The sequence below is a fragment of the Camelus ferus genome, chromosome 19, assembly GCF_009834535.1.
Source record: "Camelus ferus isolate YT-003-E chromosome 19, BCGSAC_Cfer_1.0, whole genome shotgun sequence".
Taxonomy (NCBI): domain Eukaryota; kingdom Metazoa; phylum Chordata; class Mammalia; order Artiodactyla; family Camelidae; genus Camelus; species Camelus ferus.
Window position 1 is genome coordinate 12524289 of NC_045714.1, and position 14481 is coordinate 12538769.

At 39.2% G+C, this 14481-nt stretch overlaps 1 protein-coding gene across 10 annotated transcripts in view; it reads right to left on the reverse strand.

Annotated features, from left to right (window-relative positions):
* SYCP2 (synaptonemal complex protein 2) overlaps positions 1-14481 on the reverse strand; it is a 75412-nt gene that overhangs the window by 56881 nt on the left and 4050 nt on the right. For 2 of the 10 annotated variants that reach the window (XM_032461476.1, XM_032461474.1), the window contains exons 1-2: positions 12585-14363; positions 914-975 (exon numbers count right to left, since the gene is read on the reverse strand). The exons of 7 other annotated variants lie outside the window; for them this stretch is intronic. In XM_032461476.1, the coding sequence (XP_032317367.1) occupies positions 914-937 (24 nt within the window). In that variant the 5' untranslated portion in view covers positions 938-975; positions 12585-14363. Of the gene's footprint in view, positions 1-913; positions 976-12584; positions 14364-14481 lie in introns of those variants that run through there. One more of the 10 variants, XM_032461475.1, reaches the window with a different exon arrangement.

Consider the following 14481-nt stretch of genomic DNA (forward strand, 5'->3'; position numbering starts at 1 on the left):
ATGAAGGAAATAAAATCAACTTTATAGTAACTAATAATTAATATCATGGATAAAACCCTAATATATCTATCAACTTCTTCATGATGTAACAGAGACATAGAGAACAAACATGGTTACCAGAGGGTAAAGAGGGTGGGAGGGGATAAATTGCGAATTTGAAAATTGCACCTCTTGGGGAGTGATGGAAATGTTAGCTATCTTGATTGTGGTGGTGGTTTCATGGGTGTAAACATCTACCAAAACTCATCAAATTGTACTTCTGAAATATGTGTAGTTTACTGTACAGGAACCATACCACAGTAAAGGTGTTTACAAAAAAAAGAAGTATCCACTAATGATGACAATGTTGATAAGCACACTTCAAGAAGAAAAAAAATTCATTAAGATAGGTAAAAGCACTTTTTTACAAACTATACCAACTAATATAACTTAAGTATTACATACCTATATAATTATTATATTCTATATTTATAAGCTTTACAAAATCTGCCATTCCTGCTTTTAAAGTATAACACCATTAATCAGGAATTTTCATACAATAATCTGATCACCAGACTTGGTGGTGAAGTGTACACACGTTAAATAGCTATATTAAAACCTACTCTTTACCTAAGTGCAAGTATCTTACAATTTTAAACCTTGATATAAAAGTATGTAGACATAAGTTATACATAAATCAGTGTATAATTCATTTCAGTGTAAAAGATATATTTAATCTTTAATACTTTGTTCTTAATAAAGCTTTTGAAAACAAATCTACTGAAAAAGTGAAAAAATAACCTTTTATTTAAATCATTCTACTCAAATAAAAACAAGTTTTGTCTTTCCTAAAACTACAGCACTTAATACCTATAAATAAACAAAAAGTGATTTTAGGAATTAAAATACTTCCTTTTGTTCTAGGACTACATACCTGGAGATCTGGTCTAATTGGCATTTTGAATTAATTTTAAAACAGCTGGACAAAACAAACACCTATAAAAGAAAACATATGCTTTCTGTATCTTATTCTATTTTATATGTTTACAGTTTAAAAACCTTAACATACATAAATAAGCACTGCTGATTATACTAAAGGCAATAAATATCATTTCTTCAAGTTCACTATTGTTTATGAAATTACTCATTTGAGTCTGTCCAAAGAAGTTTCTGGAGGAAAGGCTGAAGATCATTTATTCAAGCCTTCTCTTTTTATACAGATTACTTAAATAAACGTCAAAGTCTTGCCAAAAGGTCACAATTCTAGTTAGTGAAAGAATACAAATGTGGATCTCCTATGTCAGAGATTCCTGGTATATCTGTTCCAACCTTGGGAACAAGAAGAAAAATAATCTTGAATTAATGTCTAAATGAAATTTAGGTTAGCAATACGATATTTAAGAAGGGAAGAATATGTAAGTATATTACCAAAGAACAGGATTTTTTAAAACATATAAATACACAATGAAAGAAGTGAGGGAAAGATAACCTAAGTACATTTTCCCTCCAAAGGAGAATGGAAACAGGAAACAACAGGGTTATGTTAAGCACCATCTACCATCATAACAAAAGCATCTAACATTTCCAAGTGCAATTTGGAGGTTAGCCCTATAAAGTAAACAAACAAAAACAATGTTTTCTATATATAAAACTAGAACAATTAAAATAATCTGTTCTATGAAGAACTTTGTAATAGAATCACAGGAAATCCAATATAGAAGGATAATTAATTAATTCAAAAAGGATACAGGACTGTGTATCTGTAAAGCAACAGGAGGCACTAGTCACAGTCTACTTTTTTGCAGATGTGACAGTAGAGAAATGTAAGTGCCAATGAGGACACACATAAAAGGCATATAAAAGGCATGAGTAAAAAAATCTGCATTTCCAAAGATAACTCTACAGGAAAAAAAATCTGAAATCCAGAGAAACATTTGCTCCATGTGCATAAGAAGCCAAGTTTAAAGATTCTTTCGCAGCACTGTTCTGAGTAAGAAAATTCACAAGCACCCAGATGGAAATTGGGAATAGGAGGGAGGGTAAGGAATGAATAAATAAAATGTGGTATATAATAATCAATTTCGTGAACATAACAGGCAAATAAAATGAACCAGCATTTTAGATGTTTGCAGCCAGCTTTAAGTGGTTAAAAACGTTACCAAATGATAAATACAGTGTAATGCTATTTATGTGAAGAAAAAAAAAAAGAAACTTTGTATCATGTATGATCATCGACATGTAGGTAAGTGCATGTAGGTACAGACACATTTGTATGTCTGTGTGTATGCTGAGAGACATTTACCTGTACCCCTTAGGATAGTTGCAGTGTTTTTCAGTTTACTGGGGAGGAAGAGTAGAGTTGCACAGACTATAATTGGCTATTTGTCAGAAGGAAACTTCAGTTTTATTTGAAATGTATACATATTTAACCTTTTTTAAAGTACAGTAAATTCTTGCCAAAATGCAGGTAGTTGGGGTCCAAAACTTGGGATCAATAAAATGTGGGTTTGGATTACTGTGAGGGAAATGAAATGACCAAGGGCCAGCCTTTGCAATGAAGCAGCCAGGAGTTCAGCTGCTTTATCCAAATCTGTCCAGAGCCTAGCTGTGGTTTTACCCCATCTGGTTCTGTTTGTCTGTTCTGGCTTAAATATTAAGCAGGTGCTTCTAGGTTTGTAGCTAGCTGGAATTCCAGTATACCGCCAATGATTCCATGATCTCTAAAGAGTTGGTAGTTGTTTTGTCATTTTCCCTGGAAAATATTGGAACACAGGGATTGACCATTTGCCTCCCCAATTCCTATGAAGGGATGTGTCTTTTTTCTACTTGACTTCACTCTTTCGTTCTCTCAAGGCCATCACAAAAGACAGAAATTTAGCCTGTATTATCTCAGTTATGGAGGTAGGAAATAAGTATCGCACGCAAGCAACCAATAGGGGGATTAATGACGAACGTAAGATGAACAATGTAGGTTAGAGAACCCTGAGCATCCACCACTGCCACTATCATCATAGGCTGAAAGCTTTAGTAGGGAACATTTTTGGCTGTCTTCAGGAGGGAACATTCCTTAGGATAGAAAGACAAGGTTGAGAATAACACAGAATATCACAAAGGAAGAAAATGATAAAATGTATAGAAGGAAAAAGTTGAGATATGAAGAAGAGATGCACACATTCCAATATCTATTCAATAAGAATTCCAAAAAATTTTTAAAAGTAAAAAAGAGCAGTGAGACAGCAATAGTTGAATAACAGCCAAGAAATTTCCCAAAATTAATATAAATATCCACAAACTGAAAGAGTCCACTGAATTCCAAGGAAAATAAATAAGAAAAATTACATCTAAACACATTGTGAGGACGTTTCTGAGTAAGAATAAAAGAAAATCTTAAGTTACCAGAGAAAAAACAAAACACAAATGCATGCAAAAGAATAAACATAATAGATACTCTGTTCTCACAATGCAGTAAATTTAGCAATCAGCTACAAAAGTAGCTTCAAACTTCCTACATATTTGGAAACTAAAACACATACATTTGAATAGTCCATAGGATATAAAAAGATAGAAATGATAAAATATTTAAGTGAATAAGAAAATGTATACATGTAAAAACCTTCAGGCGGAAACCAAATCAATACCTGAAGTGCAATTCACAGACATGGATAAATTAATTAAAGGTAAAAAACAGAACTAGCCAAAAGAAACAGACCCACAGGACCTCCAGATGGTAGTTATTAGACAAAAACTTCAAAATAACTATGAGTGCTGTGTACATAGTGACTATAAAACAAAAGTGAGAATTGTGGCAAAGAACTGGAAACTGGGGACAGGGAGGAGTGGTAAGGAAGGCCACAGAAAATCTGAAAAAGGACCAATTTTAAGAACAAAAATAGTCAATAACACACACATCTATCATTAATTACTGTAAATGTTAATGGACTTAATGCTCCAGTCAAAAGACATAGAGTGGCAGACTGCATAATAAAGCAAGAACCTTCAATATGCTGCATACAAGAGACCCACTTTAGGGAGAAGGACACATACAGATTGAGAGTGAAAGGATGGAAAAGGATATTCCATGCAAATGGAAAAGCCAAAAAAGTAGGTGTTGCAGTAATGATTTCAGACAAAATAGACTTTTAACAAAGGCCATAAAGAAAGATAAAGAAGGACATTTTATAATGATTAAAGGAGTGATACAAGATGAGGATATTACACTCGTTAATATATATGCACCCAATATAGGAGCACCTAAGTACATACAAAAATTACTAACAGAGATAAAGGGGGATATTGATGGGAATACAATCATAGTTGGAGATTTTAACACTGCATTAACATCACTAGACAGATCTTCCAGACAGAAAATAAACAAGGCAACAGAGAAATTAAATACTACAATAGAAAAACTAGATTTGGTGGATATTTTCAGAGCATTACACCCCCCAAAAATAGGATATACATTCTTTTCAAGTGCACATGGAACATTTTCCAGGATCGATCATGTACTTGGGCACAAAAGAAACCTCAACAATTTTAAGAAGGTAGAAATTATCTCAAGCATCTTTACTGACCACAATGCCATGAAACTGGAAATCAACAACAGAGAAACAAAGGAGAAAAAAAGGAAAGCATGGAGATTAAACAATATGTTATTGAAAAAACAATGGGTCAATGAGGAAATCAAAGCTGAAATTAAAAAATACCTTGAGACAAATGATAATGAAAGCACAACCACTCAAAACCTATGGGACACAGCAAAGGCAGTGCTAAGAGGGAAGTTTATAGCGATACAGGCCTTCCTCAAAAAAGAACAATCTCAAATAAACAATTTAACCCACCACCTGAATGAATTAGAAAAAGAAGAACAAAAAGCCCCAAAAAGCAGCAGAAGGAAGGAAATAATAAAGATCAGAGAGGAATTAAATACAATAGAGATTAACAAGACCATAGAAAAAATCAACCAAACCAAAAGCTGGTTTTTTGAAAAAGTAAATAAAATCGACAAACCTCTGGCCAAACTCACAAAAAAGAAAAAAGAGAGAGCACAAATTAGCAAAATAAGAAAGGAAAATGGAGAAATTACAACAAACAAAGTAGAAATACAGAATATCATACGAGAATATTATGAAAAACTATATGGAACCAAACTGGATAACCTAGAGGAGATGGACAAGTTTCTGGAAACATACTGTCCACCAAGACTGAATCAAGAAGAATCTGAACACTTGAACAATCCGATCACTAGAAAGGAAATAGAAATAGCAATTAAAAACCTCCCTACAAATAAAAGTCCAGGACCAGACAGCTTCACCGGGGAATTCTACCAAACATACAAAGAAGAACTCATACCAGTCCTTCTCAAACTCTTCCAGACGATTGAAAAGGAGGGAATACTCCCAAACTCATTCTATGAAGCCACCATCACCCTGATACCAAAACCAGGCAAAGACACTACAAAAAAAAGAGAATTATAGGCCAATATCACTGATGAACATAGACGCCAAAATCCTCACCAAAATTTTAGCAAATAGAATCCAACAACACATAAAAAAGATTATACATCATGACCAAGTGGGGTTCATCCCAGGGACACAAGGCTGGTTCAACATATGCAAATCAATCAATGTAATACATCACATCAACAAGAGAAAGGACAAAAACCACATGATCATCTCAATCAATGCAGAAAAAGCATTTGATAAAATTCAACACCCATTTATGATAAAAACTCTCGCCAAAGTGGGTATAGAGGGAACATATCTCAACATAATAAAAGCTATATATGACAAACCTACAGCCAGCATAGTACTCAACGGTGAAAAACTCAAAAGCTTCCCACTAAAATCTGGGACAAGACAAGGATGCCCACTATCACCACTCCTATTCAACATAGTCCTGGAAGTCCTAGCCACAGCAGTCAGGCAAGAGAAAGAAATAAAAGGGATCCAAATTGGAAAAGAAGAGGTAAAAGTGTCATTATATGCCGATGACATGTTACTATATATAGAAAACCCTAAAAGGTCCACACAAAAGCTACTAGAGCTGATTGAAGAATTCAGCAAGGTAGCAGGTTACAAAATTAACGTTCTAAAATCAATTGCATTTCTTTACACTAACGATAAATCAACAGAAAAAGAAAGTAAAGAAACAATCCCCTTTAAAATAGCACCCAAAGTAATAAAATATCTGGGAATAAATCTAACCAAGGAGGTGAAAGAATTATACACAGAAAACTATAAACCATTGATGAAGGAAATTAAAGAAGACTTTAAAAAATGGAAAGATATTCCATGCTCTTGGATTGGAAGAATCAATATTGTTAAAATGGTCACACTGTCCAAGGCAATCTACAGATTTAATGCAATCCCTATCAAATTACCCAGGACATACTTCACAGAACTAGAACAAATCATAATAAAATTCACATGGAACCATCAAAGACCTAGAATTGCCAAAGCATTACTGAAGAGAAAGAAAGAGGCTGGAGGAATAACTCTCCCAGACTTCAGACAATACTGTAGAGCTACAGTCATCAAGACAGCATGGTATTGGTACCAAAACAGACATATAGACCAATGGAACAGAATAGAGAGCCCAGAAATGAACCCACAAACTTTTGGTCAACTCATCTTTGACAAAGGAGGCAAGAATATACAATGGAATAAAGACAGTCTCTTCAGCAAATGGTGTTGGGAAAACTGGACAGCAGCATGTAAAACAATGAAGCTAGAACACTCCCTTACACCATATACAAAAATCAACTCAAAATGGACTAAAGACTTAAACATAAGACAAGATACAATAAACCTCCTAGAGGAAAACATAAGCAAAACATTACCTGACATACATTTCAAAAATTTTCTCCTAGAAGAAATAAAAGCAAGAATAAACAAATGGGACCTAATGAAACTTATAAGCTTCTGCACAGCAAAGGAAACCAGAAGTAAAACAAGAAGAAAACCTACGGAATGGGAGAAAATTTTTTGCAAGTAAAACTGACAAAGGCTTGATCTCCAGGATATATAAGCAGCTCATACGACTCAATAAGAAAAAAATTAACTACCCAATCCAAAAATGGGCAGAAGACCTAAACAAGCAATTCTCCAAGGTAGACATACAAATGATCAAAAAGCACATGAAAAAATGCTCAATATCACTAATTATCAGAGAAATGCAAATCAAAACTACAATGAGGTATCACCTCACACCAGTCAGAATGGCCGTCATTCAAAAATCCACAAATGACAAATGTTGGAGAGGCTGTGGAGAAAGGGGAACCCTCCTACACTGCTAGTGGGAATGCAGTTTGGTGCAGCCACTATGGAAAACAGTGTGGAGATTCCTCAAAAGACTAGGAATAGACTTACCACATGACCCAGGAATCCCACTCCTGGGCTTGTATCCAGAAGGAAATCTACTTCAAGATGACACCTGCACCCCAATGTTCATAGCAGCACTATTTACAATAGCCAAAACATGGAAACAGCCTAAATGTCCATCAATAGGTGACTGGATAAAGAAGAGTTGGTATATTTATACAATGGAATACTACTCAGCCATAAAAACCGACAACATAGTGCCATTTGCAGCAACATGGATGCTCCTGGAGAATGTCATTCTAAGTGAAGTAAGCCAGAAAGAGAAAGAAAAATACCATATGAGATCGCTCATATGTGGAATCTAAAAAACAAAAACAAAAACAAACAAACAAAAACAAAGTGTAAATACAGGACAGAAATAGACTCACAGACAGAGAATACAGACTTGTGGTTGCCAGTGGGGTGGAGGGTGGGAAGGGATAGACTGGGATTTCAAAATTTTAGAATAGATAAACAAGATTACACTGTATAGCACAGGGAAATATACACAAAATGTTATGATAACTCACAGAGAAAAAAATGTGACAATGAGTGTGTATATGTCCATGAATGACTGAAAAATTGTGAACACTGGAATTTGACACAACATTGTAAAATGATTATAAATCAATAAAAAATGTTAAAAAAAGAAAAAAAACAAAAATAGTCAATAACAAGATTATTAAGAAAGAATAAAATGGATGGATTTAATAGCAGATTAGACACAGATGAAGCAAAAGTTACAGAAGTGGAAGTGGTAGCAGAAGAAAATATCCAGAATGCACTAGAGACAAAAATAATGGTGGGGGTGGGGTGGATCAGACGACAGATCAAAAACACAGAGGATAAATTATGAAGCCCTATGTATGTGCAACTGGAATCCCAGGATAGGAGATAGTGAATGTGGCAGAAGCAATACCTAAGGAATCAAGACTGAGAATTTCCTAAAACCAGCAAAACACATTAAACAACACATTCAAAAGGCCTTACAAACCCTAGCAGGGGGAAAAAATCCCAAAACCCTGGTGCACCACAGAAAGCTGCTAAAAATCAAAGGCAAAAATATTTAAAGTTGTCAGTGATTAAAAAAAGACATTATTTTTAAGTAGCATCAATAAGACTAATGGCTGACCAATAGAAACTATGAAAGCCAAAAGACTCAGAATAATAACTCCTTTAAAATTCTGTAAAATTGGACATTAGACCAATGAACCTAAGAGACATATACAGAACCTTCCACACAACAGGAGCAGAACACACATTCTTTTCAAGTATATAAAGAAGATTCTCCAGGATAGATCATATGTTAGGACACAAAACAAGTCTTAATAAATTTAAGAAGACTGAAATCATATCAAGCATCTTTTCTGACCACAAACTGGACAACCTAGAAGAAACAGAACCTAGAAGAAACATACAACCTATAAAGATTGAATCATGAAGAAACAGAAAATTTGAACAGACCAGTTACTACAAAGGAGATTGAACCAGTAATCAAAAATCTCCCAACAAAGAAAAGTCCAGGACCAGATGGCCGCACTGGTGAATTTTATCAAATATTTAAAGAATAACTGACACCAATCCTCAAACTCGTCCAAAAAATAGAAGAGAAAGGAGCATTTCCAAACTCATTTTCATAAGCTAAACTTACTCTGATACCAAAGCCAGAAAAGAACACTATGAGGAAAGAAACTAGAACATGCTAGCGGGGGGGGGGGGGGGGTACTGCAAGCTAGAATTTTACAAAAATACTATTTAAAAATAAAAGGAAGAATCATCTTATTTGTTGTTAAAACACACCACAAAAGTCACAATTATTTAAAAAACAGTATTAAAATAGGAAATAGACAAATGGATCAATAAACAGAATCCAAATGCACACCCAAGCATATATTTGAAGTTCTTTTATGAGTAAGAATGTTTTGCAAATCAGAGGGGGAAATGTAAATTATGCCCAAAATGGCACTGGGAGATTGACTCACCATGTTAAAAAATAAAATTAGGCTCCTTGTTTCCTCCTATTTACAAAATAAACTCTAGTGAATTCACTACCTAATGTAAAATAAAATGTTTTAAAACTATTAGAAGGAAACACAGGAGGATATCTCTATGACTTTGCAATACTAAAAGATTTAAAATATAAAAAGAACAAAGCATAAAATATAAATATGAATTTTTTGTACATCATTGCCTGTGTGTGTCTCTCTTACACACACCCATGCATAATTTCACACACACAAAAAAATTGGGAATCTCCATTCACTCATAATCCAGTACTCAGTACTGGCCCAGCAAGTCCTATAACCATGAACACGTTCATTCTCATAACTCACAACCTTCAAGTTCGAGAGAAATATTTCCCTTGCCTTTGCCTTTGAAAGAAGGAGACTGCAATTAATGACACTATTCTGTTTATTTTGTATGTTAGAAATCTTCCATAATAGGGGAAGGGTATAGCTCAGTGGTAGAGTGTGTGCTTAGCATGCCCAAGGTCCTGGGTTCAATCCCCAGTACCTCTATTAAATGAATGAATAAATAAATAAACAAACCTAATTACCTCCCCCCAAAATAAATAATTAATTTTTTAAAAAGAAATCTTCTATAGTAACAATAATAATTTTAAAGGACTCAGGTGGGAGGCTGAAACAATGCAGATAAGATTGTAGGTTGTGCTGATACTGACATTTTAGTCTGCTTGGGAGTGGAAGCAGAATTGAGCAACCAAAATGCTCAGGTAAGAGAAAAGACATTAGTTAACTGTCAATTTCTTCCCCTGGCAGAACAAAAATACAGTTGATTCTTGCGTAATGAAAAATTGCTTCCTAATAGTGTCAAATGTCGCTTGCTTCCCTTTGTATTTCAACTTGTGGCTCTGGAAGTACTAGCTTAGTGCACAATATTTGCAACAACTGTACACGGTGACTGAGAAACATTTTGTAGCTCTAAGCAATTCCTATTGTTCTTTAATTTGTATATATGTAAATCTAGACAACCGCATGAACATGATATAGACTATCTACAGTTAGATAGCAAGCAAATACTGGAACAGTGACCAAGTTTATTTTTATAAAAATATTTAATAAAGATTGTTATTCAAAAATTAATTTCACTGTTATTAGAACAATTTTATTTAGATTAATTTATTAATAATTTGTATCTTATCTTAATTTTAAGAGAATTTTAATATTTCAGAAAACATTAAAGAAACAATACTTTTTTATACTTATTTTTTTTAACATTTTTTATTGATTTATAATCATTTTACAATGTTGTGTCAAATTCCAGTTTGGTGAGTATATTTTGAACAAAATTACATGTAGTTTTAATCCTTAAATTCTATTGTCATTAGAACACAAAAGTAAAAATCTTGATTACATTTACTGATTTTGCTAACATGAAAAAAGTTTATGAAATATGTACTAATTTATGAATTACATAGGTCCTTGTTACTTATCCAAAATTCACCAATCCATCACCATCATCAAATATCCATAATAAACGCATTCAGTTATCCTTGAAATTTTGTTAACACTCAGTCATAAACATAATAGCTTTACACATATTTTTCTATTTTGTTGCAATGAAGGTATCTGTGTGAAATTGAAGACTAGAACATTTTATTTAACAATTTGAAAGCTTTATTTAAAAGTATAAGAACTTAAAATATTTTAGGGACCTCTACTTGTACTTTTTCCGTACAGTCAGCAACTATTGGGGTGGGCCTGCTTACATTATGGTTTCCTGCGTCACAACTAAAACAATTTGAATTTAAAACGTAATTTACAAAGTACTCTGAGACATGAAACACAGCACAGAGGAATTATTTATGGCCAAGAGGAATATAAAGCTAACAACATGGTTTCCTAGTCTACTTTTGTGCAAGCAGTCAAGGAAAAGGAAAATTAATCAGTACCTACACGGGCAGATTTTTTAAAGTAAGGAAACCAAACTTAGCAATCTAGTGACTCTTCTCTCTCTGCCAAAGCTGAATACATACTCTCTTTAATAGAGCCAAATGTTTAGTAGTAGCCATTAAAGACAACAATTTGCAACTTTAAGAGAAGGCGAAGCCTGCACGGGAACAGAAGCTACACACGCATCCTTCCACTGTCATGTGCAAACAATTTAAAATACCTTTATGAAGTTCTGTGAGCTACAACCAGGAACAACAGAACCAGCTAGGAAACCTAGCATTCAATAATTTCTCAACAAGACTCTGTGTCTGTTGCAGGGCGGGAGCGAGGCGGGGTGTCAACGGAGCAGGCTTTGAGCCCTGGCCTACTTACAGGCAAAACAGAAGAAAACTAGAGAGAAGGCGATCGTGTACCCGCGGGCAGGTGAAAGGATTAAGGTTTAAAAGACACCGAACAACCTCACAGAGAGGGGAGGCAGACACGCTCCCCCCGAAACCGAAGGAATGCAACGGCAGCCCGGCACCACGCAGACATCCAGCAGCTCCAGCGCCGCTCGGGGGTTAACCGGGAGCGGCGGGAGAAGCCCCTCGTCTCCCACCGCCGCTACAGCGCCGACGCGCCACTGCGCAGGACGCCACCCACGACCCTGAGCGCACAGACCCGTCTCGTTCTTCTTCCCATGCGGTGACGTCAGGGCCTCGGGGGCCCCCAGACACGGGGGCCATGGAGAGCACTCGCGGGTAAGGACGGCAGCGCAGAGGCCGGGGACGGCGGCGCGGCGGGGAGAGAGAGGAGAAGAGCGCGCGGGCACTTCGCTCTTCCTGAGGTGGGGATCACCTGCCTCAGCGAGGCCCTAGCCCCACCTGGGCGCAGTTACAGCTGCCAAAGCTAAGCGGCGAGCCAAGTCCCGGCCGCCCGCGGGCTCTCAGGCCGGGCCCGCGTCTCCACCCGCGCTGCCACCTAGATTCTGGCTCCGCTCAGCACGCGGTCATCCCCGGCCCGGCCGGTCAGGGCCCGCTCCGCCCCGCGCCGCCCCGCCGAGGACGCCGGCCGCCAGAGCAAGTCCAGCGCGGTCCCCGGGCCGCAACCGGCCCCTCACGCCCCCACGCCCCGCGATCCCTCGGCGCGAGGCCCGCACTGCCCACCGGACGCCCGGCCGGAGTCCGGCCCCCGTCGGCCCCCGACCGTTTCTTCAACGGCTAACGCCTCAACCGTCGGGACGCCGCTCGCCCGCTCGCGCGCCCGCCCGCTCGCCCCAGGAAGCCCGGCCTACGCCGCAGCTCCCTCTGCGCACCCCGTCAGGGAGGCCCACCCGGGCGCCCTGTTCTACCTGCCGGCTGGAGGCGGCCTCCGTGCGGAGCTCCGGGACCCGCCGCCGTTGCCGCCCGGCGTCGCGTCTCCTCGCCTCAGAGCTCGCCGTGGCACCTCAGGCGGCCGAGGGAAGGCGGGAGGCGCCCGTCCAATCGGCGTCACGTGCGGTCGGCTCTGCGTCCAATTAGCGCCGCCGGCCGGCCAGGCCCCGCCCCCCGTGCGAGCGCCGGGGTCGCCCTAGGCCGGAGGCAGGGGCGCTGAGGTGGGCGCGGCTTGGGGCCTCAGGTAAGTGGGAGGGGGTGCCCAGGCCCGACCCCGACCCCGACCTCTGACCCCCTTCGGGCGGCGGCCGCGCTGCGAAGCCCTCCCTGCATGGACGCGCTGCGAGGGAAGGCGCCTGCGTAGCTCCCCTCTCCTGCTGTCCCCTCCCCGCCCACGGAGTGGACGTGCCCCAGGGGTCGCCGGGCCGGACCGCAGGACGTGAACCAGAAGTGCCAGAAGGCGCCAGTGGGTCCAAAGAGACCCCCGGGCTCGCAACCGCCACCAGGGAGGGCTGGAAGGGGCTGCAGAGACACAGGGGCACCCGCCTAACCTGCAAGGACGCGGTGGTCAGACTCCCCTGAGAGAGGCCCACGCTGAGGGCCAGCTAAAGCAGCAGAGCCACGCCGGGCAGGACCCCGCTGACCACCACGCCTGGCGGCTGCGTGCGCCCTTTCCCACCTCCGGCCGCTGACCGCGCCCTACACCTGCCCTGCCCCGCCCCTCTGTGCCCCGCCCCACCCGGTGGCCACGCCCCACACCTGGGTTTCCTAGAAGCAGGTGCAATGAGTGGCTGCTGCTCTCATTAGCTGGAACCCCAGACCCCTGGAGGCTAGAAAGATGAAGCCATCTAGGTTTGGCACTGAGCAGAATCATCAACCGTGTATTCTCAGGCTTTCTAGAAGGTTTCCATTTAAAGTATCAGTTTAAATGATAAAAGCAATGATGCTTGTTGTTTAAAATATGCAAGCAATTCAGAAATGATTACAGCAAGCAAGCACTTCAGAAATTAAAAGTAGTGATTTCTCACCTTGCCACCTTTCAGTAGAGAGAACAACGTTCAAGCCCTTTTTACTGTTTCATGTGCTCAGAAAGCACAAGGATTGTTTAGTTACCATCAGTAAACTACCACATGGAAGAAAAAAATCATTCATTTTGATCTTATTTGAATTGTTTTTAAATAGGTTTTTAGATTATGCCGTTAGATGGAAAACCTTACCAATCGTAATCCAAATGTGCTTTCAATTAAAGGTAACAAGCTCTTCCTATCACATGGCAGAGAGAGGGAGGGCTCTGGGGTAGGTGTGAATGCTGACTCTGCTACTTACCAGCTGTGGGACTTTAGGTGAATTATCTAAAACCTCTCTGAGCTTCATTCTTTTCAGCCAAGAAAATGGGAATATTATCTACCAGGTAGTGTAATTATCAGAATTAAATGAAATCAAATACATACAGCACCTAGCATTGTAGGCAAGCAAGTAAGAGAGGACACAATAAATGTTAGTTTCCTTTCCTTTGTGTTCAAGGCTTTGTAATTGAGTGGGTCACAAATGGGGAGAGGGGAAGCAGATACACATTAATTATTCCATGCACAGGCTTCCATAAGCACTAAGAGAAGCACAACAACTACCCTATCCCGTGTCCTCCTCTAGCTTTCTTCATATGTAATGCTGACCCGGCATAAAAGAGCATACTTCAGTTACTCAAAGACATACACGACTGTGCTACTGAAGATGAGGTGCCATCATGCAACAGACTTATTTTTGCAAGATATTAAATTTGACAGCGTTTTAGGAAGGAGCAGACTTATGTGTGAAATAACAATCAACAAGTTTCTAAAGCCTTGTTTCAGTAATTAGACCACCAAAAAAACCACA